General features: G+C 47.7%; 1 protein-coding gene across 3 annotated transcripts; it reads right to left on the minus strand.

Moving 5' to 3' along the window:
- Positions 1–2064: 2064 nt before the first annotated feature.
- On the minus strand, positions 2065–21158 carry LOC130525931 (transducin-like enhancer protein 1). 3 transcript variants are annotated; one of them, XM_057033243.1, is made up of 20 exons: positions 20405–21158; positions 20017–20105; positions 18514–18577; positions 18045–18089; positions 14484–14546; positions 14279–14383; positions 11686–11905; positions 11470–11486; positions 9192–9305; positions 9047–9100; positions 8730–8879; positions 8498–8636; positions 8211–8410; positions 5462–5538; positions 5069–5318; positions 4737–4984; positions 4486–4633; positions 4250–4400; positions 3919–3995; positions 2065–3813 (listed from the first exon to the last, which is right to left on the minus strand). In XM_057033243.1, exons 1-20 carry the CDS (start codon positions 20426–20428, stop codon positions 3706–3708), a joined length of 2343 nt encoding a protein of 780 aa, XP_056889223.1. In that variant the 5' UTR covers positions 20429–21158; the 3' UTR covers positions 2065–3705. The 3 variants fall into 3 exon arrangements, with proteins under 3 accessions (XP_056889223.1, XP_056889222.1, XP_056889220.1); XM_057033242.1 differs by having other exon boundaries at positions 11686–11902; positions 20017–20117; XM_057033240.1 differs by having other exon boundaries at positions 20017–20117.
- Positions 21159–26881: the final 5723 nt, after the last annotated feature.

Here is a 26881-nt window from a genome sequence, read left to right on the forward strand (position 1 = left end):
TGTAATAGTCCTAAAGGCCCGGTTTTATTCAGTCGGGTAGCAGCGGCTACGCCCCGCTCATGCTAATGTGCGCTGAAGTTAATCTGCCCCCATTGTTGGCACAAGTTGGGATTCACTCTTTATTCTTTCTGACTGGGAAACTCCATTAATTATTTCTGTGCTCATTTTTTTTTGGGATAGTTTTCAAGTTTTTTTGTATGACTTTTGTCAGGTGCCTCAAAAGATGGAGCACAGCTAGCTGTGGAATGCCCCCTGCCCGAGTGCCTGCACCATTTCTTCATGGGACAGATGCCCAGTTTTATAAAGACATTCCCAGCAGTCCCAGTACCTCCTGCCTTGGAGCTCCCAGCATCCACTGAGATCAGACCCTTAAAAATAAACAAGCCGCTCATTATTGGTGAATTATAACAAATAGACCTGTTACCAGTACTCCCAGCACCCGGTTAGGTGTTCGAATCGGGACACGTGAATCAGAATTCCTTCCAAGTGAAACCAGCCCGAGATGTCGCTGAAGTACGTCCCGGTCCTCACAAATGTAGGAAAACCACGTCTGTGCACCACTGTACTGTATAAGCTGAGCAGTGGGAAAAGAGCGCCTTTTTTTGTGTGGCGTTGAGATAAATAGGATTAGGGATTTGGGAGATTTAGGGGGAATAATCCATCTGTGTATCGGAGAGAGGCAGCAGCGGCGATGATCAAAAGAGAACGCTGCGATTCAGAGCACAGAAATCTCCGGATACACTGAAAACTTGGAGTGACATTTTCTGCACCCCCCCCCTCAGGATCAGCTTCCTTTTTTTGCCACTGTGACTGCTGTAATTGCCACATAATCACATCATGCTGTACAGAACAACGTCGCCATTGTGTGTGTGTGTGTGAGTGTGTGTGTGAATGTGAGAGAGAGTCTGGTAAAAGGGATAGACAGAATTATATGTTCACAGTAATTAATCAGATTTACAGTTTACATCGGGGAGAGAGAGGGATATTCTGTTTGTTGTGGGTGTTAAGTATTAAGCAGGGGATTGGATGAGGTTACTCAACACAGTTCATTTGCACAGCTGCTCTGCTGCTACTATCTATACCTCCCTTTCAATAGGAGGGGAAAAATGGCAACAGATACGTTAAAAAAAACAAAAGCGCGGATGCGGGTAAGTTCCCTGAGTGAGCCAAGCCTACCCTTCTTCTCCTTTTCCTCACTTAATGCAATTTTGGGTCACAAGAGAAGAGCTGAGTGCTCCATTTCTGCTTTGGAACCCAGGCTGGAGCATCAACCCGCTCTAAAACCTGAGCAGAACTTTTTTTTGTTTGCTCCTCCACAGTCTGAAGAATAACCGTCGCCCCGCCTGATGAGCGTTAACGCTGCAAAACACAGTCGCAGAATCCAGCAGGTGATGAGTTGTGTCCCTGACAGGCACGTCAATATTAACCCCATGACATAAATCAGCCAGACTCAATGTGGGTCAAAAGTGACCACTCGTCTCCGAGACTGTAAATATAACGGACCTTTTTCTTGGCAAACCTCACACGGAAGTTCATAACCGCAGCGTGTTAATCGCCGTTTTGGCTCCCTTTGGAGTCCACCCATTTTCAGTTAAGCACCAATTATTCAGAATCGGGGTCACAGGGAGGCGCTGGAGTCGGTCCCAGCAGGGTGAGAGGCAGGAAATACGCCCTGGACAGGTCTCCAGTCCATCACAGGACGGACACACACACACACACACACACACCGAGGAGACGTTCAGGCTACATTCACACTTCAACCAGTGCAAATATGACCCCCCCCCCCCCTATAAATTTATGTCGCCCAGATACGATTAAATCTGATATTTTCAATAAAGTTCTGATTATTTTGGAAGCGGCGTCACCCCGGAACACTAAAGTGTCCACGCTGTTGTCCGCAGCCCCCATCGGTTCTGGACACTCTTCGAGGCTGGAAGTCTTTGAATTTAATAATAACCAAATAAATTGTTGAGTTTCTATTTGAAAGAGTGATTCTCAACACGTTCCTTCATCCTCGTCTTTTTTAAGATCAAAATCTCAACTGTGGTAAAATCAATGAGCACGTTACAAAAAAAACCATTTATTATCTAGATATCAATCATTTTAGCGTTGCTAGCATTAAGACCATTTAGTATTTCTCCTGATTAGATACTTCTTTTCCATGTAAAAGACATACAAAAACAGTTTATTTCTAAAGCGTGTCCTGTAAGAAAAAAAAACCAAAAAACATATATACATTTTTACATTCAACAGACCAAAAACAAAAAGGTGTAAAATGAATGATTTTAAAAGCTGAAACAACTCCTTGAAGCTGAAATAGAACCTTTGCCTTCTCTACGAGCTTAAGTCTAGAAAATAATTTAATCGTCGTCCATTTTCTTTGTCTGTTCAAGGCCATTTCACAAAAAAAAGGGGAAAAAAAGGCAAGTTGCAGCTGAGATACTGTCGTTCTGGTCGTTACTGGTATGATTTGGCCAAAAGGTTCTAAACTGTGACTACACAGACAGTTAAAAGACAACAAATGGGTCACATCCACACTCAAATATAACCTGTTTAAGGCTGTTTGTAATCTTAATCTGTCTCCTAAGTAATTTCAGTAATAAGTCGCAGACTGGGGCTCAAATTCTCTGGATAAGGGCTTAAGAAATTCCAGTGCAAAGGCTTATCTTGGCCGTAGAGTGCAGCCGTGCACTGGAATGACCTTGATGGTGATAATCAATAGGGCCATTGATTCGGGGACGGGGGGTTCTCCAAATATTTTCCTTCAGAATTTACAGAGGAGCTGAAGCGATGCCAAACGGCACAGCCGAACTTCCATCCCCTCCTCCTGGTCGTGGCAGTTGTCACACAAGCGCCGTTGCCATGCTAACAATGCTTCAGGCTGTCATATCCACGGCTGCACACTTCATACTGAAACCTGCTCTGTTGCTTTGCAGGCTCAACTGATCTGCTCTGGAAAGCCAATATTTACAGGAACCCATCACTACTGATTAAAAAAAAAAGAAAAAAGATCCTTTGGCTACGCATGAAGGTGATGGTGGTTTGTCCCACATTCCTCACTGCAGTCCATCATTTGGTTTGGAATGCTGAGAAAGAACTTAAATACTTTTGGCAACCAAAGTTAGCATGATTCTGGAGAAGACGGCGTGAGTTTCTGTAGGAACGACACGCGTTTGAAGCACACAGGTGGACAGTCACCACGACAGCGCAGTTACCGAGCACGGGACTCACATTTAAGACACGACAGCACTCTTCAGAGACAGTGTAGCGTTAAAAACTGAGGTTCTACGGTCAGGTCAGACGGACAGGACGTGAGCACTTGAGCAAAATACAAAAGAACGCGTTTGTGTGCCGCTCCGCGATGCTCCGTTCAAGCGTCTTCCCTCGAGTGGTCGTCCAGTCTGATGTCAGGCTGCGCGTCCTCCAGATGAGCTGGTCCCACTCAAACCAACAATACCCGCTTTACTCCAGTCGATGACTGGTCCCTGTGTCTGATCCCGGTTGGGTCCGTATCGACAAACAAAATCCAAAGAGTTCGTCTCGGTCCGTCGACCGCTCCAGTCAGTCCCGTCCGATACGGAGTCACCTTTCCTCGCTGATGACAGAAAAACGATGGCGCGATGAAGGTCGCTCTCGCTGCGGTTGTGTTTTTTTGGGCTCTCCAGGAAGGCGCCGGAGAACTGTCCTTTGCTCGTGTCCACATTTTTAATAGATGACCTCGTATACGGTTGCCTTCTTGTCCCCCGATCCGGTGACGATGTACTTGTCGTCCACGGATATATCGCAGCTGAGCACCGAGGACGACTCTTTAGACTGGAGACAAAAAGAAAGAGACAACCTTAAAAACAAGTAAGCCCCTCCAGCTTCTGAGGGTTCAGAGTTCAGCCTGAAAAATGCAGCATGATTTGGCGTCCTGACCTGGAATATGCTGGCTCCATACGGTGTTCGCCATGCGTTCAGCAGGTTGTCCTTCCCCGTGCTCACGAACCATTTACCTGTGAAGAGGAACACACATTATTAAAAATAACTTCAAATGTAAATGTTAAGCGTCGTCTTTTGGTCCATCAAATTATACAATGTAAACTATTTAATAGCAGTTATTTGCATATAAAGTGTGCAAATGAATTATCAAAATGAGAATCTTATTAGAAAATCTCCACACCTGCTCATCTTAATCATCTTTGAGAAGGATTTTGAGACAACTATTCTGAAGAAAGCAGAATAAACCGAGGTGTGATTGTTTTCTAACCGCAATAGGCGAAGCGAAGGGACAGGACGCAGCTCTCGTGGAGGTGAAGCTGGTATTTGTCGGGCTTGGTGACGTGGAGGACCTCCACGTTGCTGCTCTCCATCCCCACCGCCAGCCACTCTCCTGTGGGACAGTAGCCCAGAGAGAAGATCTAGAGATGGGAGATGATGATTAGCGGTGCTACGAGGCTGCCGTTGCTAGCCGCTGCAGCGCCGGTAGCTCCGCGGGAGGGGCACCTGTGAGGTGAAGTCGTGCTGCTGCAGCTGCCGACCCTCCCTCAGATCCCAGGAGCGGACGGTGTTGTCCAGGCCTCCGGTCCACAGCTTGGTGCCGTCGTTGGAGATGTCGATACAGCTGGCTCCGTCTGTGTGTCCCTGGAATTGTCTGCAGGACACACACGCGCGCACACCCACAAACCAAAAGTTTATTACCACTGTAACCAACGTGTCAGGTCATGAAGAAGAGCAACCGCCTCCCCCCCTCTCACCTAACCAGCGTCTGGTTGTGCAGGTCCCACACGGCGATGTTCCCGTCGCTGCAGCAGGAGAAGCAGACCTTTGAGTCCGGGCTGATGGCCAGAGCATAACAAGCCGGCGCTGAAGATGTTAACTCCGCCTTGATCCTGGGCGTGGGCGTGGCCAAGTCCCAGATGGAGAGCGTGCTCGCTTCGCCGCCCACAATTAGCGTTCGCCCGTCAGGGAGGAGACGACAGGAGCGGATGTAGTTGTCTCGGTTCTGATGCCGCAAAAACAGAAGATGCCTAATTAAGCCTTTAAACTTTTTTCCCGGTCTACATCCGTGCTCCTGATGCACACTCACCAAACAGTCGAGCTGCGACACGGGGCTCTTGTTTCCTGGGTGACTGATATCCCACACCTTGACGCAACCCTTCCCTCCTGTGTAAACGTGTCGAGTGGGGTTACTGATGGTAACGGCGCACACCACCTCGCCGTGGTTCAGCGTGTTTATCTGACGGGCGTGACGAGGGATCCCCGGGCCCACCAAAGCGTCTGGGGGGAACGGAACCGGCTGCATCTGTCCATCGGCCGCCACGTGAAAGGAATAGGCGCTGATGGCAGAAAAGAGAGTCGTATTAAGAGGAGGACAGGAAGTGTTCTCGCCCACCCCGACAGAGAGCGTCAACGCCGTCCGTTATTCCACGGGGCGATTCAATCAGCCTTCAAACGGAAGAGGAACGGCAGACACACTCACGGTTTGCCACCTGGGATCCCCGTCAGACTGGGGGGCATTCCAGGAACCCTCATGTGCGGATGAGGATCGAAGCCAACCTGCAGAAGAAGAAAACAAACACGGCGTGAACAAACACGCCTATGGATGCGAGCGAAACGAACATAGGTCAAAGCTAGCCTGGTAGACAACGCGAGCGCCTAAGAGCCCCGAGCAAACAGACACTCTCGAGCACACACGCCCTGCACACACTGTGGGCAAACACACAGGTATAACTGTCAGCATCGCGGCTTGTTTGGATCCCACACTTGCATATATTCTCTCTTCCAAACAGACACACACACACACACACACGGCTGACAGGTACACAATTTCAAGTTCTATCAAGCGTTTCCCGGACCCATCTGTAACTCTTCTAAACCTATTTATACAATGTAATGGACACTGAGCAAATAAAGGGGAGTCTGATGAGTGTAATAAGCACCAGCATTTATGTCAACTGTTTAAATACTAGCAAGCAGACAAGAGAAATACAGCTGTGCAACTATTGACACATTGCTACACAAAACCTACAGCGCTTACAAAAAAGGGGCAGCCAATAATGGATTTTTCAAGGATACAGCAAAGGGAGGAATAGCCAATAACCGATTAAACAGTCAGAAACCGTTGGAATAACAAGATCATCTGTGTGTTTATTTCAGATTAGAAATGTTGTGACAGCTGGACTTGTGTCCTGGTTTATGATGACAGATGTGGCCAGTTTTGGTTTGCTGCTTCGGTGTTTATTTGTCAGGCGTTTCTATGGTTTACTGAGATACAATTACAAGTATTTCCCTAGTATCGTGAAGCTTGTGGTGATAATTACATTGTGGATCGCTCTGGCAGGATGTCAATCAGCTTCTGGGCCACGTCCTGACCGACATCACCCAATTTTCTCATGATCATAGCTTGGATGACTGTCAGAATTTATGGGTCTTTATTTGTCCAACCGCCTTTTAGGGACTGCCCACAGGTTCTCCATAGAATTTTGGTCTGGGAAGTTTCCTGGCTGCGGGCCCGAGCCGCTTAGTTATCACTTTTGTCTCATGGCTAGGTGCCCCATCGTGCTGGAAAAGGCAACGTTTGTCAGCAAACAGTTCATGGGTAATTGAGAGAAGCTCCTCTCTGAGGAGAGTTTGGTGCCGTTCTTTAATCATGGTCCCACTCCCTTCGCTGAGATGTCCCCGCACACGTGAACGGTGGCCGGATGCTTTGCAGCTGACCACGATCAACAGAAGTCAGTTATTCTAACTCGGCGAGCATGACTGGTGGACCTCCACCCTCGCCGTCTTCAACATTTTCACCTGGTTAATGAGAAAATCCAGCGTCAGCTGGACCTCATAAGTATGACTGAAATGCTTAAAATATTTGAGGTGGGATTAAACGTATCCTTCTGTGACGATTCCTCCTGATATTCTGTGGCATGAGCAGTTTGCCATCATAAACTCACGCAGCAGGTGTGACAGTCTGGCTGTACCACTACAATTCTCGCTTTATGCAACCGGACTGTCGACAGAGCAGTTTGCAGTATGGTTGGAGTTGAGCCAACCCCCCCCGCCCCTCCCCCCCCCCCCCCCCCCAACCAGGCAATTTGGCCTGTTTTACCATGTTGTTCTCGGACCACACCGGTTGACGTTTTACGTCACACCACAGCAATCTATAAAGACGCTAGCCAGCGAGGTAGCAGTCCTTCTGTGGTTCGCTAGGTGCTACCGGTTGCTCCCACAAAATAGAAGCGAAATGTAGCGCATGCGCCGCTCGCATAGGCCACCTCAGCATCCACATGCTCTGGTAGATCGACCCAATTGAGCTATCTGGGGTCGTTAGTCCGACTTCAGTTGGAGTTCTCTAATCTCTAATCGACCTCAGGCGTCCATATGCATTTTATGTCATTTAGTTTTCTTGCGTGCACGTACAATTCCTGCTACAGCAAAACTACAGTCTTGTGCCGTGTTAGCCAAGCTGGCGAAACTTATGAGAAACACAATTTTGCTCAGTACCTCTGCTCTTCCTCAGAAAGTCACATTTACATACAGTTAGAACTGTTTGGACAAGTAGAAAAGGCCCCGAAACACTTTATCTAAACGAACCAGGACATTTAAGAAAATGACTAAATCAAACTATTTGCTTATTAAAGTTCGTTCTTAGAACCGCAGACATTCAATATTTTTTTGCTGGCGTTGGTGTTTAATCAAGGTGTGGCAAGTTCCTTTAAATGCCTGGAAGATGCAACTGATCAACTGTTATGCCCCCCCCCCCCATCGCCGCCGGGCAAAACCCACATTAAGAAGACAAACGATTCAAGTTGGTTTTACAGTAATATTTGAATCAGAGGAAGGATACAAGGAAATATCTCTCACACAAATATAAAATCAGTCATTAAGAGAGGAAACAATGTGTTTGAGCGCAGCTTTAACGGCCTGGCTTCACTCCTGTGGTTGTTGGTGCTGAACATACAACAGCTGCTACCCAGGTGCGTTCAGGAAAAGAGGAAGTGGTTCTTTGTTAGTATGACTATTCAAAAAAAAGCCCAGTTTCAGGCTTTATTTTATATTTGTCCTGGAAAAGTCAATATACTTATTGACATATTCAATCATTTTAACAGCTCAACATTAAAACCCTCACGATGTAATCATCTCAATGACGGCGTTTATTTACAAAGCCCTTTGCTCATCCCCTCTGATCGCCCAAAGCACCTTTTAATGGCTTCAAAAATGTCTTCTTTCAGACTCACCATGGGGGAACGGCCGTACGCGGCTACTGCGGCTGCAGCGGCGGCGCTCATTTGAGGTGACATGTTGTGCAATCCAGCAGCGTACGCTGCAGCCCCAGCGGCACCGGCCAGCTCGCCGTTCATTCCTGCTGGGTGTGGCAGCATTCCGAAGGCTCCTGGGTACGGGCCTGGCACGGCCATGGGCGTCCGTAAACCTGCAGCTATGCAAGAGAACCAATTTAAGTTGAAACCCCCACGTGCATTTAAGAAAAAAAAGTTCTAATTCATCCAAAAATCATGATGCTCACTGGGCGGGTGGGGTATTTCCATGGTGGGTGGTTTTGATATACTTGGCCGGATTCCTGGAGTGGAGCTCGGACCAGGCGTGGAATCACCTCTGGGTGTAGGAGTGCTAGATTTCAGGCCAGGTGTACCTGCCTTGTCTCGCTGCTCGGAGGAGACAGCGAAAGATTTAGAGTAGATACAGAATTAATGACGCTTAGGAGCCAGACGGCTGAAACTGCTCCGTCCTGTTCATACCAACGGCATCTCTTTGGACTTGAGTGAGGAAGAGCTAGCAGACGATGCGGTGGAGGCTGGACTGCAGGGTTCTTTTTTGAGAAGACGGGATTTATCCAGGCCATTTTCTCTAGGGGAGGGCAATGGTGTCCCTCGAGGAGAGGCAGGATCCTGGTGGAAGGACAAGGATTAACTGAATGAATAAAACCAGGGCATAAACTCAAAGTCAAAGTATTTCCCGCACTTGCAGTTCCTGTAGGTGGAAAGTACTTGTCTGTTAAAAATAAATAAACTGCCCCCACAAGTATTAAAAACAATTAAATCAGATTTATACTAACCTCATTTGAGACGTCCACCACCAAATTGTCATCACTTTTCTCCCCATCACTGTCCTGGAAAACAACATTCATGTCATGTGACCGATGTGATTATTAATAACTAACTACGTTACAGTGTCCCATGAGCCTGTGAGCAGTTACTTACATAATGGCTGGAGTCCTTGTCCTCCACTTTGCGTTTCTTGGTGTCGTTTGAAAACTCTGGCCCGTTGCGTCGCTTATCGGAGTTTCGGAGACTTTCTGGCAGCAAGGAATTACTCTGCAGATGAAGGTAGGGAGGTCAGCGACAGACAGGTTACAGAAATCAGAGGCATTCGCCGTGATGCCACTAAAACTATCATGCTCGGCAGCAGATTTCAATTCAAGCACAGGTCCGAGGCAATGAAATACAGCAAAGGCCTCCAACCAGAAGTATACTGTAAGTGCACTTTATCTGAAGGTAGGGCGGGTTAAAACAACAGAACCTTACTTGCAAATAGTTCACATAAACACCATTCAAGCACCACTGACACTTAGCAACCTCGTCTCATTTGACCAAGAGCCACTTGCAGCCACGCGGCTAAAGATAATGATTATATTAAGTGGCTCTTTAAAAGCAGGGCTCCCTCTCCTGGCTCTGACATTCTGCACTGGCTGTGTGCGTGAGTGGCTCTATGTGTGTGTATGTGTGTGTTGCTTGCATAAGCCTCCTGTGTCCCAAGACTTCATGCGTGTACACACAAACAGCTAAACCCCCCCCCCCCCCACGCACACACTCCAGCCTACTGACCAACGGATCCTATTGTTAATGGATTAAAGCTTCATGTTGAGTCCATTATAGTCTCAGCCTGTCAATGAAATGTGCATCCAACATACACAAACACACATGCACGCGCACGCATCTAGCGGGCAAGCGCTCGAGCTTTGAGGGGGCGAAAGGGTAAATGAAGGAAGAATGGCGAAGAGAGGTGGAGGGGGGGTGAGAAAAAGAGGAGGAAGGGGAGGGGATGAAATCAGAGGACGGGATGGAAGGAGGGTGTGAGAGTGTGGAAGAGAAGAAAGGGTGACAAGAGATGGGGGAGAGAGGGGGGTGGAAATCGGTATTCTGCCAAAGGCCCTTCCTCCTCCCTCTGCCATTGAAAGGTTTTAGTGAGCCGAGCAGGAGCACTGACCCACAAAACATAAGCAATGTCTCCCCCCCACGTGCACGCACACGCACGCACGCACACACACACAAGCTCAGTGTCATATGACTGCCCCTCTCCCCCTTTTCCCAAACCCTCCCCTCACAGTGGTGGTGATATTAAACACAATGAGAGTCTTTAAGCGCGGGATCAGGGGCAGTAGGAGCGGGGAGGAAGGGGTAATCTGCTCACTGAGGTGTTAAATAGGCACAACAATACAGACTAGAGTGCGTGTGTGTGTGTGTGTGTGTGTGCGTGTGTTTTCAATGCTAAAAGGCTCATTTGGAGGAGAAAAATGAAACTGTTCAGAACAGATCCGGGGATTGTACTGCAGACCCCGAACACCCCAACACATGGAAACTGACAGGCAGGGAAGGATGAAAGCTCCGGGCGACAAAAGAAAAGAAAAACATCAAGCTGCTTTTATACACAAGGACACGGTGAGCTGAACTTCACCAATGCTATAATTGGGCAATTGTCGCGACAAACGGAGTAATATGACTTTAAAACATTGCGTTAATAAAGTCAAAGCCGTAATGTTAAATGTGCTACCACCCCCGCCCCATCCCAACCACCACCACCGCTGGAGGGAAATTACACTTTTAAAGCCCGGTTCTCACAATGTTCATTTCAGTATGTTTAAAGGTATTTGTTTAAGCAGAATAAGTTGATCGGCCAGGAGGCAGACGCCACCTCCACATGAGAGGAAGAGCATGTATGAGGTCACCCGCAAGATGATACTTAGAATGGCGAGTTTTCCTTCTCTTTCTTTGACAATTTAATCCTGCTGCCTAATTCTGTCCTTGAGACTTGCGTATAGACGTCCTTGACCGTCTGAATTCATGCTTTGGGAGTCGTCAGACTGGAGAAACAAGGCGCCAATCAGCCACGGTGTCAGGATCAAGTAAGAAAATGCTGTCCAGATACAGGAGCAAGGTGAAAAATACTTTACTGTCCAACAATGCCAACAACAATGCATGATCAATCTCTCCTTCCTTGGAACCAATGAAATGCGAATGCGGTCTTCTTTGATAAAAACCAATTCAAACCTGTCTTTTCCGTAAGCTTTAGAAGAGCTTACCGATCCATACACACATATTGACTCAGCCAACAGCAGTAATCTCAATGCTGATTTAAAGTCGAGCCGCATACCGACGTTAAGAACACAAGTAAAGTTTCTTGACCCTCCCTTCAGGAGAGAGGATTAAAGTCAACTTTGCAACAACGGCAAACATGGCTGAAAAAGAGGAAGTTACTCACTGTGCCTGGTTCTCGCTCTGTTGACGTTCACACGTTGAGATGAGGTCATTGTTGGAGTAGAAAAAACAAAAATGTCAAAGTTAGATTAACAGCAACGACGTGTGTGGGTTTAAAAGAAAGTTCTGACCTCCTTAAAATGGGAAAACTGCACTGGGATCATAGATGCAGGCTTAAAAGAGCGTTGCCTCTCTGGCCTTGGATGGGTCACGTGTTTACCTCTCAGGTGTTCGGGTCCCGTCGGGTGCGAGTCTGGACCGGAGAGGTGGGGTTTTTTATCGCCAATGTCTTTTCCTGCCAGATGCGGAGGCAGAGCGCCAAGTGCTCCCGACAGAGCCAGGAGTCCAGCAGAACCGCCGAGCTGAGAGGGATGGAGGCCCGCTGGGTGAGGAGTGAGGGGCACTGGAGCGCCGCCGTGGTTCTGAGATAGATGCTGCTGCTATGACAGAAATATCACACACACAAGACGGTGTAAATGCTGAGCAACTGCTTCTGTAAAACAATGTAGGCTTGAGATTTTAATTCTGCCAGTCAGTCTTCAGACTGGTTGGACTGGTTCCCACTCTGGACCTCATCTGCCTGGCTGGCTGGCCTCGCACACTAACAGCGCTAATGGGACTTTGCAAAAAGGCCAACCGCTCATTCAGCTCACGTGTTGTTCTACATGCATAAGCAAACGCCACAGGAGTTTGGTTAAACCCTTCAAAAACCTGCTTTACATCAACTTCTGCGTCTGTTCATGGCGTCCACGGGAAAGATCACGACACCAGAAAGGAGCATCGGCACATTAAACCCCCCCCAATGAGACCCTGACGGCTAAAAATCAATAGGGCTCACGTCTAATCAACTGAGACTTCTGGACATAATTGGAGAATTCAACAGATGGGGCAGTTTCAGCTTCGGTGTCTTGGTTTTACAGCACTTCAACGAGCTGCTGCCATCTACAAGGTGGTGAGCACCTCCACACACACACACACACACACACACGCACGCACACACACGCACGCACGCGCCTCCCTCTTGGGTCAAAGACTGAACAATACTGACAGCTGGGATCACAGCCCAGAGTCGGAGGATGTGTGTGAGTGTGTGTGTGGGGGCCTGACAGAGAAGTTGAGGGGGGAAGAGAGAGCTGGGAGCCCCAGCTGCTGCCTTTGCTGTCAGGTCTTCTGAAGGAGTGGGGCTGGCTGTGGAGAGGAGGGGAGGGAAAAGAGATGAGGGTCAGGGAGAGAGCGAGAAAGAGTTTGGCTGGCAGCCCTGCTCTCTCTTTCACACCAAATCAGGCGCTCGTCTGAGCGTGAAATGCCTTTGTGTTCCAAAACATCATTATTGCCTCCTCAGACAGTAGCCGCGGGAATCCAAGCTCACTGATTCACCGCCGGGGGGGAGGAAGGAGGGAGGGAGAGAGGGGGGAGGAGGAGGGAGGGGACACAGGAGGCGACTCTGCAGGGGTGGACGGAGTGCTGAAGGTCAAACTGACTTTTATCTCACCTAATTGACTAACCCGCTCCCTCTCTCCAGAGCCCCACCCCCCCCAGCCATCCTTCAATCCACTCTCCTGTCCAAATGGATGAAAGCAAAACAATGAAACTGTCTTTTCGTGTCAACCTCACGCGCGTACGCGCACTCAGATTGACTCAAGTTGGCTCACCTGCTCAGCGATCAGGCACGAACACACACGTCACGCTCGATCACACCAACATGCACAAGGTGCAGATAAACAAGGCTGGCACAGGCGCCCTCGCACAACCAGCCCCCCTGATGTTTTTTCTGAGGGTACCAGAAATGCACGCTCTGCTGCACTCAGACACACACACACACGCGGTTACACAAACCGAACCCCCGGTGGGGGGAAATGGAGGGGAAGTATTGGGGGAGACAAGGAGAGCCTAGTTTGTCATGGGATGTTGGTGTGGCTGGTGTGTGTGTGTGTGTGGTGTGTGTGTGTGTGTGTGTGTGTGTGCGTGCGTGCGTGCATGTGTGTAGTGGTAAGGGCAACACGCTTCATTACACTCATTTAAAACACAAACCGGGTGAATGACGGGCTGGCGTGGGAGATAAGGGGGAGAGGGGAGTGTCAGGGCAACGCTGCAACCCCCCCCCCCCCCAGCACCCCCCTCTTTTTACAAACACTAAAATCCTGCAATTAAGGCTCAAACAGCAACTGCCAAATCCACCTCACCCCATCGTACAGAGAAAACCCCCTCATCAGACCATGCAAACTAACAAGCCCACCTCACATTTCATTCAAAACCACTGCCCACTCTCAGCTAAACTAAAGCTCTAAAGCCCCCCCCCCCTCCTTTTCCCACATTCCCACTCAACCCACTGGCCCGACCTCCCACCGGTTAGTCAGTTGTGCTCCGATGACACGGTCTCAGCCTCCCCGTTACAGTAAAAACTGCTACTACCTTTAGGATTCTTACGACTTTTTTTGTGCCAATTTAATCCCGACCCGTCTTATTGTGCTTTATTTACATTTTTTAAACCCACTACACTCGGTCGCATTCACTCAGCAACACCAGAGATTACTTCAGCGCCTCGGGGGTTGGTGACTTTGACGTCAGTGTCTCAATGTGACCCAATGCATCATGTCTGAGATGCTAAAATTTTAAAGCATCGGTAATTGGCTGCATCGAAGCATTCAGGAAAAACAGGACTGTGTTTTTGTAACATTGGATCCCAACTGCGACCAACCTTCACGAGGCAGCATTGATTAAATGGAGTAACACTACATTGTTGTCTCTCTCATATCCCACACATTATATACTGACATAACTTGTATGGAAAGAGAGATTAAGGGTATACACACGGTCGGTGGGAGACCTGGCAGTCCGCGCACCCCGATGACCGCGTTGAGCTCCGCCATGGTCACCTGCTTCGCTCGCTCCACGGCTTGGACCACCTGCTGCTGATGCTGCAAAATGCGCAGACAAGGTCGGACATTGTAGGATGGTTCCGGCACTGCAGCTAACAGCGGATAGCATGTGTAAATGGGAACAGTCACACGTGCTTACCTCCTGCGAGAGGAAGGGAATAACTTGTGCACAGATGGTGTTTAGTCTCTTGGCAATCTCGGTCTGAAAGGGTGGGGAGACGGAGAGACAGAAAGACTTCATTCTTAATAACATAATTACATTCATTTACAAAAGACAGCTGTTCAGGAAGATCAATTAAATAATACAAGCAGGCTAAGTGGAAAACACCTCCTCCCCAGCAAGTCAACGCACACCCACACACCGCTCCTATTCTGCTCCATTAACTACCACCTTCCTGCACATAAATCCAACGTGTCCCATTTTCCTTTCCTTCATCGGAGTGAGCTCAAGTTTCTTTTTCTGCCTCTCTCTCCATCCACTGTCCTCTTGTCCCTCTTCCCATCAGCACTTCAGCATAATCTCATCAGCTTTCTAACTTCATTTGCTCTCCCTCAGTATCCATGCCAACACATCCGCCTGCCCCGAAACCCCCCGGAGGTGGCAAGAATCGGCAGAAACCAGATACCCCCGCAGTGGCACTAAATCAAATAAGAGGACTCGTATTACATATCGGCCAATCAAATTGATACGATGAAGGCTGGGGTGAAGGGGGGAATTGGAGAAGCCTTGAAAGGCGGTAATGGTTCAGGAGACGCACACATGCCACATGAATAGACACACAAACACTGGGGGCCTCTAAGACTTCCTCTCTTCGGTTAAAGCGAACGTTTGAATTTGAATAGATCTGAACGGTTACAGCTCAGGTTTACTCTAAAGGCAGACCGGGTTACCGTGACAGATTAACGGTATTACCGTACATCAACTTTTACAGTAGGTTCTCCAGATTTTCGTGCGTGAACGTCGACACTCCCCCTCCATCCCCACATGTCTCATGAGCAGAATCGCAGCTGCACACCAGTCGGTCTGTTCTGGTTTCAATTTTGTGGAACCATCATTCTGTCCGTCTTCTTACAGAGAAGGCAGCCACCCACACACACAAACACACACCACACGTCATCACTGATTGGTTTATCCAATAATGTATTTACATGTGGCAATTGAAGCGAGTGTACAGGCGGTTAAGAGTTCCCGGTGGCCAACTGCACATTCAGGTGGCTTCAAGATATTCAAGCTTGAACTTATTTAGCTTGTTATTTCATTCACCTGTCAGTGCCGTGTGGATATATTTGTACAACGCTCCGATTACACCACTTAACAACGCACTAGACAGAGGGGTCTAGCCCAGGCTCTGCAATAAACTCTATAGAATCAGCTCAACAGGTTACAGGTTCCACATACTCTAGGCTGATCTCATTACATCTCATTTATTCCAGGCATACAACTGTCTAAAGGGCTACTTCAGGCAGCCTATACCTGCAAGCCTTTTCTTGAGTTGTAAGCCTATAATTAGCCTTGTATAAAGGACTCACTTATTGGGCTGAGAATAGTCTCAGCAGCTAATATTATGCCAGATCAGACAATCTAAAAAGAATGGCAGGAAAACAGGATCAGGGCCAGAAATACCTCTAAATCCTAAACAAGGTATCATTAGGGGTTAGACCAAAGAGCATGAGGTCAACGAGGAGTGAAATGTAGCACAAAACCTGGAGAAGAACAAAACCGAGGATGAGACGTGAACTCGCATGTAGAGATACCATTTGTTTACACGGAACTGCCTTCTTATTAGATGTATAATTGAACACACCCCAGTAGGAGTTGCGTTGTTCTGAAACTCCAATACCCCAGCAAACAGAAGCTTGTTGCTGTGACAACTGCAGCACCCCCAAGCTAATGACCTCCCCTTGGAGCTTCAGTTCGTGTGTGTTCTTGTACATGCAAACAGAGTATGGACCAAAAACACACATTTCCCTAGCAAAGTGGGGGCATTTTTGCAAAGTGAAGACATTTTGTCTGGTGATTACACCCTTAAGAGGTCAGTTTGGGGGTTTAGACTTGATTTAAGGTTAAGGAATTGAGTTTAGGTTAAGGTGTGTGTGTGTGTGGGCAAAAAACAAGATACTGCAGGAGTAAACACGAGAGAGCAAAACAGCGGCTAAGGAGTCAGAAAGAAAAGGGACAGAACTTTTGGTATAAAGGAGGTCATTTTCCATCCAAAAGGAATTGGTCTTTTAACCACAGGGTTGCCGGTTCAAATTTCATGGGCTGGGGGAGCCCCTGACCAATGCGCCCAATCCCCATTGTTTCCCAGGCACAGTAAGGTGCGGCCAACTGCTCCCATGCTTGTGTGTGTTCACTACTGGTGTGTAAAGGATTGGTTAAACACAGAGGTCAAATTCACTATCACTAATTGCCGTGTGTGGTGTTTTCGGTTTCCTCGTTCCTCCCATCTCAGGTCCCAGTAAATACCGAAACACTGGCCTCTGCAGTCGCCCCAGCGGGGGTGGGACGAGATGGCACGCAGCCTGTGAGTGCCCCATGAGTTAAAAAAAAATAAAAACAATTTCACTTGTGCTTTTTCTTCCTTAAAACGGCATTTATCAAGATAAGTCTGTTAAGTACAGAGAAAAATCTCTATACGGTCTGTCGAAACAATACCTACAGGTAAATATTAGTGTTAATAGTTGATAGTGGTGTGAATACACTTTGTTTAGGTTGTAAGCCAAATGAGCTCATTATTTAATGTTTATCTACACTGTCTAGAGTTTACACTGTTCTGTGAATTACTGATAAAATAAAAAAAGCAAGGGGCAAGGAGCCAAACTCTGAAAGACACTGCTGAAGAGGAGAATGACCCCAGTCACATTTGATCCCTTTTAACTTTCTGCAGGATTTTCCAACAAGAAATATGCAAGAAAAGAAAAATAAACCAAACAACAGCTTTTTCCTCACTCGGCTGTGAATCACAAAACAGTAACTGCATGGATGAAATTGTCTGTGGGCTTGATGTTGTCTCCCTGGTGCTTGCAGACAATCTTGTGCGGCCCAACTCTGGGCTTCACCTGTTCGGTCCATCACTCTGAGTCTGACGTTAGGAGCGTCTCCATTTTGGAGCCAGCGGGCGCAAGCTCTCCCAGACTCAAACGTCATGTTGCAAAACACAAAAATCAACCACTTCTGCTGCATATTATTAGGATTAATTTACATTTTAGAGAAACGCCCTTGCCCTTAACAAAAATCCAAGTATATTTTGCATTTGCAGTGGGGGGGGGCATCTTTGGCTCCTTAGGTGCATTAACAGGGTAGCTCCACTGTCACTGACTTTACTGGACTGAACAAGATCGATTCCTCATTCCCTCCCAGCCCAGCCCCTCTAATGTAATAAAGCAGGCCGCTCCCCTAGACAGCACCAATCAATCTACAGAGCCATTCATCCTGCCTGGGGGCTCAGGCGGCCAGCCCTAACTGGGGAAATGGAGACAGAGCCCCATTGATCACAAATAAACACACGCACGCACACACACACACACAGACAAACTAATGCATCTGTGCACACACAAGGACACGTCAGCAGGCGTGCACACACACCGAATATATCAAAACCCTGCCTTAAGAGAGGGAGGGCAAAGAGACAGACAGAGGAAGAGAACCAAACAGGAAGCTGCAGATGCAGACAGAGAAAACAGTGATAAGAATGTCTACCTGCTTGTGCATTTCAATGTTGAGGCCGTAGGACATCTCATAGTACTGTGGACAGAGGACAGGGACAGGGGTTAAATCACTGGATGAGAGCAACGGTACGCATGTTTTAGCAGAACTAATGTCACACAAGGATATTAGGGGGAAAAAAAGACATTTCACCCTCCAACCTAATTAGCTCCACGTTAGCTAGGCTCATCCCAGTTGGTCACCTTGAATAACATTGCTGCTTTTTGGTTAAAATGTAACATGTGCCACATTCTAGTTCTGTCTGAAGTGGAACCTGCGAAACTGTTTACTGGCTGCTGAAGTCACAGCTGCCCAGCTAATGGAGCAGTATGAACTTCACCCTTGACTGTGAACAGAACAGTCAGGCCAGAGGAAACCCTTCTTAAGAGTGTCCAGCTGGGCTAAACGCCACCGTATCGCGAGGCGACCATGATCATAAGGGGAAATGGCACCGAGGACTTACCATGACATAGTGTCTTTGCATCTCTGTCTTCTCGCCGGCCAGCTTCTCACACTCCAGCTTGAGGCTGCGAAGATCAACAAGACACAAACTCGTCTTGGGTAAGGTCACGTTAGTCCCTAAAAGATGTTTAAAACTGTGCTTGAGCACCGTGACGCTCCGAGATGCATATCTGAGCACACGCGCGAAATTGATTGCAAAGGACTGTTTAGCCGCGTCTCAGATGATGGACTTGCTGTCCTGTCGATAAAATGTTCCGAAAACACGGCTCGGCACACGTGTACGACATCACGTCACTCCTCTATTGATTACGGAATAGTGGCCCGCAATCTAATCACGCAGACTGGAGTAAAACAAAGACGAGGGGCCATCTTTGTGGCTGCAATGCATGACCTCGGGGTAAAAAGGTCTCCTGCAGATCAATAGATACCAGCGTTTCTTTTAGACGTAACAGATGTGTGACCACCTCCTCGGCGTTCCCGCTGACAACAGAAGATGTACAGCTTAGCCAACAGGTCTCATGTGGGCTCTTAAAGACTAACTCGGTGTAAGGCAGGAATGATCTTAGACATCATGAAAGTGAAGTGGGGAGGGGGGGTCCCTGTTATACAATGTGCATTGTGGATTCAAACTGAATCTCGGTAAAGTTTGCCAAGGTTGTAAAACCCGTTTCTGCTGAATGGATTTGGACAGAGACGCCGCTCTGGCTTCATCGGAGGACTGTGGGATAAACGACATTGGCCAAGAGATGTGATAAAAAGGGGAAGAAGAGATTACAAACAGGAAACAAAGCCCCAGCAGAGAAAACAACTGGCAAGCTGAGCGGTGAGATGTTGTCTGGCTGACTGCTCCGTCCTCACTGGTCACTGGTCCATGCACTTCTGGCTTTTCCACACTTTTCACAACTACGCTAACCCAGAACATCTGCGGTCCTTTCCATGATAAAGTTTGAGTGTTTCTTTCAAAAGTGGGACACAGAAACTAGTTGTATATGCAGGTTAACAGTCTACCTGCAGATGGATAGAGTCTCACCTGTTGCAGCTGTCCCAGCATAACTATATAGCAAAAATGGGGGGGATGGGGGGGCACACACGCTCAATATAACTTGTCCCAACACACCACTATATACACAGGCAGAAAAATAAGTGATTTATGAAAGCTGGGGCCCACCCGCCGCCCTCTGACTCTCACCCATTACCATGACTAGGACCTACCACAGAGTGAGCCAACACTGATGCTTATGTCTGCTGTGTGTGTGTGTGTGTGTGTGTGTGTGTGTGCTCGCCTAATCCAGGTTTATGAGCTAGCCTGAAGCCACAGCGGGGTTTTTTTGTACATTATGCCGATTGCGGTTAGGGTGAGGTTTTAGCGTTCGAGGGCAAGTGACACGGACCCAACGTGAGACGGAGGCTATCCACGCCGTCAGGGGATTCCTGCTTGTGAATGTGCCCGTGTGTGTGTGTGTGCGTGCATGTGTGTGTGAGAAAGAGAGTGTGTGTTATCCACCTGTGGTACTGAGCCTGGAGAAACTGGAACTCCTCCTTGATGCGGTCCAACGATTCTGGGATGGTGAACTTAAAGGGCTGGCCGGGAGCCTGGTGGGGCGCCTGAAACAAACACACGCACGAACGCGCGCACACACACAGGATTATTAATATCATCGCGTCTATTTATTAAGGCATCGTGCCACAGATCCTCTCGGGCTATGTGCAATGTCAACACGTTACCATCCTTAATTGTCAATGGGGCATAATCGCGGATTAACAGGCAGTTTGATTAAAACCTTTTTTGTTTCCTCAAGGGGATTGTTGCTACTTCTCACAACGGGTCGAACAGAGGGAGTTATCTACCCCAGTCGTTACAATGATTACTGGAACAGGAATGGAAGTCTTACCGGGTGTCGCCCCTGGGGGAACATTGTTGTCTCTGCGAGGATGGAACCGTTTGGAGGGATCAAAAGAGTGCAGGGTGAGCCTAAAGGGCGCTCCGGATCACGGGGACAGATCCATCCGCCGGCAATGGGAGCCCAAAAGTGTGGTTAATTACCAAAAACGCAGCTGCTCATGGCGAGGTCACCGAATACCTGCTCTTCCTCTCCGCCTCTCGCTGCGTTTCGATCGCGTTTCTCTCCTCCGCTCCGCCGGCGGTGAGGCCGTAAATCAACCGGAAAAACACGGGAAACGGCTCATTAGCCGGAGGCTGCGGAGAGGGGAGGAGGGAGCGGCGGGACTCAGGTGAGAAAAGGCTGGTGCCACCTCAAAGACCCCGGCGACTGTTTTGCGAATTAATCCGATGTATTCCGAGCACACGGACGCCAACAAACAAAAGAAAGTGGAGTCGGCAGACCTTCCGCGGACAACCGAGCGAGTGAGGGCTCGGCCAGAGGTCGGAGCATCAAAAACAAATCCACACAACTTAATGGAGGAGTTCCCACTTGACCCGCAGCGGCGGTGGCTGGCGTTTAAACAGTCGACAAAATAGAACCATTAACTTTCCCGTGTCGGCTTCTTCGTTCAGAAAAAAAGAAAAACAACCCCCCGATTTCTGGCTAAAAGAGGAAATGCGCTATTAGTTTTGATGGCAACAACTCCCAGCCGCGGTACCAGAGTCCGCCATCCAGCTTAGCTCTACCTCAATGGCAACTTTCTCACGCGGTTTCACGCTCCGAGCTAACCGAAACTGTAGGACGGCCCACAAAAACGGCCACGCACCAATCACAGGCGCCGATCCACGTGGGGCTTCGAATGGAGATGACGCAGCTGACCAATAGGAGCGCTCCGGAGCGCCTCGTTCCGTTGACCTGCTTGAGCTACGCGGATTCCGGCCAATGAGGGCGCAGCAACGAGCCGCCTTTGCCGCTGCGCGCGAGGCGGGCTGTACGGTGAGTGCGGGCAAGCCTCACCTGTCAATCAAAATAACGTGGGCCAAGCAGGAGCGGGAGGGTTAAAGTTTGCGTGCACGTTAACGCGAGCGGAGGCGAACACGCACGCACACGCAATAAACTTTCCTGAGCTTGCGCTGAACATTCCTAATGACGCTTATGACCAATCAATTCTACTGTCTAATAACACTGTGTTAACTGCATGATCTTGAACTAACTCGGTGTTCTACCACCCCTAAAAGGTCCTTCTGTCTTTATTTATACCGAGCATCTGTTTTTCTCCGGGTTTTCAGACAGTTTTGCATTATTTTCTCTCAACAGGGTGTCAAATGGGAAACTTAAAAACGACAAATTTCGACTCACAATTGCAAAGAAACGATTTGAAGAGATATTCCAGACAGTTTCTGAAAAAAGAAGAGAGATGTGAAAAGAAAAGACTTATCCACTATCGTTTCCAGGAAAACAGATGACACAAATGTTTGCAGTTATTCAACTGTCTGTAGACGCATCAGAAAGCATTAAACTACGCTGAGAATAGTAAATATGACCTTCAGCAGCGGTTAAAATGCATTTTTCGTATGCGATCTGATAAGGAACTGGATAACTGGTGGGGTGATTAAAGCAACCTTGTCCTGATTAGCAAACCAGTGGAAAATGGGACCAAGAGGAGGCTCTGGGCTTTCTGTACTCCACTTATCCCCTCTAAGCACCACTTAGTTCACATTAATGCCCCCCCAGCTCCTCTCTGACCTGTGATTGGCCTAGAGAGCACAACCCAAGCCTGTGACCCATGACCCCTGTGGCGGCTGATCCAGTCCATATGAGAGACTCCTGACTGTGACCAGGCCTAACCCTTTTTTCCCCAGCTCTCACGAACACACACACACACACACACACACACGCACACAGGTGCAATGCAGTGGGTGGTACCGTTAATCATGGCGTCTGTGCCCAGCTACACATTTGTGTGCCTGGGAGCGTAAGGTTTTATGTGCATGCAGCCTTTTGGTTTGTCTCACACCCTTTCAGTTAAAACTTGACATCACCCCACCGCCCTTCCTCCACGAACCCATCACACTTTCTGCTCAAACGAACCCGATATTTAATTGACGTATTCGCACTTGAGGAACGGGCTGAATATTGTCCCCACTACTCACTTTATGAAAGAGCGCGATGTGGCTCCACATATCGTTGTGGGTGAGGTGGGAACCTTTAATGGTTTACATATAGGAAAGGCGTGTTCCTGAGCTGAGCTGCTCCAAAACTTTCTCTGTGATACTTTTTGTTCTGCTTTAGTGATCAGACAGCAACAGTCACCATGCAAAGTAGATAATTGCGCATGTGCTCGCTCACTGGCCTCCTGATTTCCTTAACAAATAGCCCATCCCATCATTCACTTCAAAAGACTTACTCTGTCTCTCTCCCTCAGTCATTTATTTGGAGTGGAGAGCACACAATTAGCCTCTGCTTTGGATGGGGTACAAGAACCTGCCATACAAGCCTCATTTGGTTTGCAAATGTTCCATTTCTTCCTGATTTTGCAGGCTAAAACAAATGGCCGGGCTTTGCGTATGAAAGAGGAGGGAGAGACAGAGAGTGAGAGAGAGAGAGAGAGGAGTGACAGAGAGGGAGAAGAGGCTGTTTCAGCTGTGACCCGGTCATCTCGCCTGTAGAGGAGAGAAGAGGCTCTCCCAGATAATGATTGAACAAGCAGCTTTGTGTGGGACGACAAATGGAGTGATCCCACTCTCACCTCAACAAGAGTGTGTGTATGTGTGTGTGCTTGAGTGCGCGTGTGCAAACGTGCGGTTTGATGGTCTGCGCTCTATTTGAATGTGTTTAAAATGCACATTTGGTTAGTCTAAAAGTGTTTGTCAATGTGTGTGTGTGACAAGAGGGTGTTAAAGTGCATTCACAGTCATGAGGTGTGTGCATGTGTGTGTGTGTGTGTGTGTGTGTGTCAACAACAAATGATTTGCGTGAGGGTTCTGGTTGAGCTATTCTGCAGAGCCCTTTAGTTTTGTTTTGACTCGTCTATTTTTAATGGACATCCAAGAAGATCATTTGAATACCATCAGCCTGCCACTTTGCATTTTTGGTGAGGACGTCAGGGCTGTTGCATTGTTTCTTTTTCATAAAAAAAAGATGTAGAGAAACGTCCTTTTAATGTCAGATTTGGAATGAAGAGGTTTTTTGGTGCCCAAGCTTGGCTCGCAGTAAATGACCCTCTCTCGGCAGCGTTTCGGATCACTTTTAGGTCTGACCTCGCCTGTCTTGTTTACTTTGACGGCGCGCCCTCCTGCCCGTATTCCCCGCAGTAACCACCGTAAACAGTGCGTGGCCTGAATGTTTGCGGTGCCAATCCATAGTTCCCAGGGGACCAATTAGGTACTTTGCTAGGGCTAAAAATCTGCACTGAAATGAGTTCACTTCTCTCCAATATGGAAATATGCTTCTCTGTGAGACAAGGGAACACAGCGAGTACCCTTGTACAGTTAAAAAGAGCCCAAGAAATTCTTTAATAATACTGGCATTCAAAGGGAAAAATTGGTGTCTTCTCATCAAGTGCTTCTTTCAGAGGCGATTATAATCTAAATGAGACAGTGTTTGAATAAAGATATGCTCATCTGCTCCTGCTGCAGGCTAGGACCTGAGGCCTGTAATGTGACTGAACTGAGGTCATGGCGGCAGGCAGAAACTAATTTCTCTGTACATTCCTGCAGTATTTTTGGTTGTATAATTTCATGACACATTGGTCATGCAGTAATTTCATTAGGGTTCCGAGCAAAACTGCGTGAAGTCTGTGGGTTTTTTTGTCGATCATAAACATTCGGTTGTTTTTTGTGTGTGTGTCTCTCTGCTAAATCATGATCATAATCTTTAATTTTGATCCCCCGTTAATAATCCTCGAAACCCGGATGTAACATAATCTACGAATAGGTAGTGCTTTAATCCACAGTGAGATCTCGCATTCCTGGAATTTGGCTGAATCATATGGTTACAGGCTCCGCCCATTTCTACACCGTCATGACAACTGTAGACTTCACACGCATCGACAGCCAAGACAAAAAAACTCGCCTCCAACTGCGCCCAACGAAAGACAACACGTGATTTCCTTCAACAAAGTTTCCTAACTAAATGCAAATCCTTGTATATTCTGGCGAGGCTAAATAGACAAGATGAGGGAAATATTAATATCTGCTTGCAATTTTGGAGGTGCTGCCAAAGCATTTTGACCTCAAGAAAAGATACCAAGGGCATATTCATCATAGAAATACACTGTATTAAGTCACCCATTTGCATTCTTTAATTATGTATTGCTGGGAAATATGAAAAATGTCATGTATCTCATGCTAGCATGCTAGCTAATAAGAATTATTGAGCAATTGTAGAACGGTTGTCAGTAATCACTTGGTTATGGTGATCGTTCTGACCCTGGACCCATTCAAGGTTTCTACTGTATATGTCATGATAAACTCACCTCACATCAGAATTTTTCAGATGAGCTGTGATAAATACAGTTTTCCCCCCAAGAAAATCCTCCCAGTGTTTCTTGGGAGCTGCCGCGTGTGGACAAGATGTCATCCATCAGCTAGCAACATTCATCATAACGGACTCCACATCACTACAACTGTTCTCTATTCGGTGCGTCTTGAATAAAACTGAGAACAGCTGAACAATGAGCGGTTTTTAAGTCCTCCTTGAAGTTCTAGTGACAAACTTGACATCCCTTTCGTCTCATTGTCAGCATGTTTTTGCCTCTGCAGCTCATTTAGCTTCAGGTTCTTTCTCACGATTAGAAGGTCAAAATGAAACATCTGTGAGAATTCTGCGGTTGTAATTCACCATTGGAGACGTTGAACGCTCGGAGGGTATTTAAGTTAAACGGTTTGTTGGAGCTGATAGCGATCTTAGAAAAGGCTTCATTATAAAGACCGCTTTCTTTTCTTTTTTTTCCAAACGACCAGGCCAGATCGTATTTTCCAGGAAGTGAATCAGATATGCATGAGATAATAATTAAATTGCAGGAAAATAATCCATTAGATGTGAACCAATCATTACTTGACTCGTGCGTTTTCATTTTTCTGTGTCTGTGACGCGCCTTCATCTCTACTGCCGTTCAGACCTGCATTACCAGCTGATGTCACGGGGGGCAGTGTTGAGCAGCTTCCCCTTTGAGGATGGGGAAACGCGTGTTGCAGGGTTTCAATTCTGTGAAATTCCACGTATTGTTAGAAAAACACAAATACGACGTTAACTTCCGAGACACAAACAAGTCCTTGTGAGCGAGTCGCTCTTTGAACTCGTCCAGCAATGTCACCTCCTGGTCAATCGGTGGACGACACCTCCCCTCCCCGTCCCTAGCCGACTCTACTAAAATCGCCTAATGGAAAACCCTAAAAACTGAGCAGAGTGGAGCAGAGCTGGGTGAGTACCGGTGGAAAAGCCCCACTGGAGAGGAGGCAGTCTGGTATAAATAGTGAGCACACATAATGGGTAGTTATGTCTCCTATTTTGGTTCCTCCCTCGTTCGTCCTATCTCACCTTCTCTTCCTGCTTTACATGGCCGGCCATCGTCAGAAAGCCCCCCCCCCCCCCCAAATCATCCTGGTCCTGCACAAGGTTTCTGCGCGGGAGGTGACTTTATGCAAAGCACCTGAAGAATCTGTATCACAATTAAAACTGTAACAGAATTCCAATTCCAGAATTCCAAAGTCCACTTTTATATTGTCACTGCTTCCACTCGTGCACATGCAGCCACCTACTAACAGAGAGGGTTCTGCTAGGTGGTCGCCCCAGCATGATTCAATGCCAGTGGTTCCTGTGACAAAGCCGTAGTTGGCTTGAATCAGACTGGTTTGTGGCCCGCTCAAGGGTTTTCCCGTATCTGTGGTAAAAAAAAAGAAAAACTCCCTTTTTTCTTCTAACATTCAAGGGTGTCGTGGATCCAAGGTAGGTATTTGGCATTTCATTCTCAGTTTACAGAGTTCATGTATAATTTATGACTGCGTATTAAACAGCCTCACACAAGGCAGCCCATCATGTAAACAGATCAGGCCTTTTAGACGCAGCTAGCCGGCTGTTTAAACAGCCCAAAGGAAAAGAGGAAAAGGAGGGAAATTAAAACCAAAATGGAAAACATGTGGAGCTGGATGTGTTGAGGCTAGTTGGCGGGGGTTGGTGCGCGCCACTGCACGATGTGGAAGTCGCACAGTGTGAGACGAAAAAGCACACATAAAAACTTGGAAACACACGTAAACCCCGTGTACGCAGACAAGCAGACACACACTCGGCACGCCACAAAACCTCCAGTTTTATTGGGTCCAGCTGTGAGCGCAGTCATATCAAAGGCGACGTGTGGAGCAGAGCTGCAGTGCTGCGGAGCGGATCAGGTCCAGATGTGTGTCGGCCCATCCGACGGTCCTGCCCACCTCTGCGCCGCTGCGACCTGCTTTGTTACATTATGAATCGCGCCAGTCTCTAAACTGA

Source organism: Takifugu flavidus, chromosome 5, assembly GCF_003711565.1.
Source record: "Takifugu flavidus isolate HTHZ2018 chromosome 5, ASM371156v2, whole genome shotgun sequence".
Taxonomy (NCBI): Eukaryota; Metazoa; Chordata; class Actinopteri; order Tetraodontiformes; family Tetraodontidae; genus Takifugu; species Takifugu flavidus.

Coding starts and splice junctions, on each gene's coding strand:
- LOC130525931 (XM_057033240.1), bottom strand. CDS start 20,428: ATGTTCCCCCAGGGGCGACACCCG. Junction 4,634..4,736: donor CACAACCAGACGCTGGTTAG/GTGAGAGGGGGG, acceptor TGTGTCCTGCAG/ACAATTCCAGGGACACACAG. Junction 3,814..3,918: donor ATGGAGCCAGCATATTCCAG/GTCAGGACGCCA, acceptor TTTTGTCTCCAG/TCTAAAGAGTCGTCCTCGGT.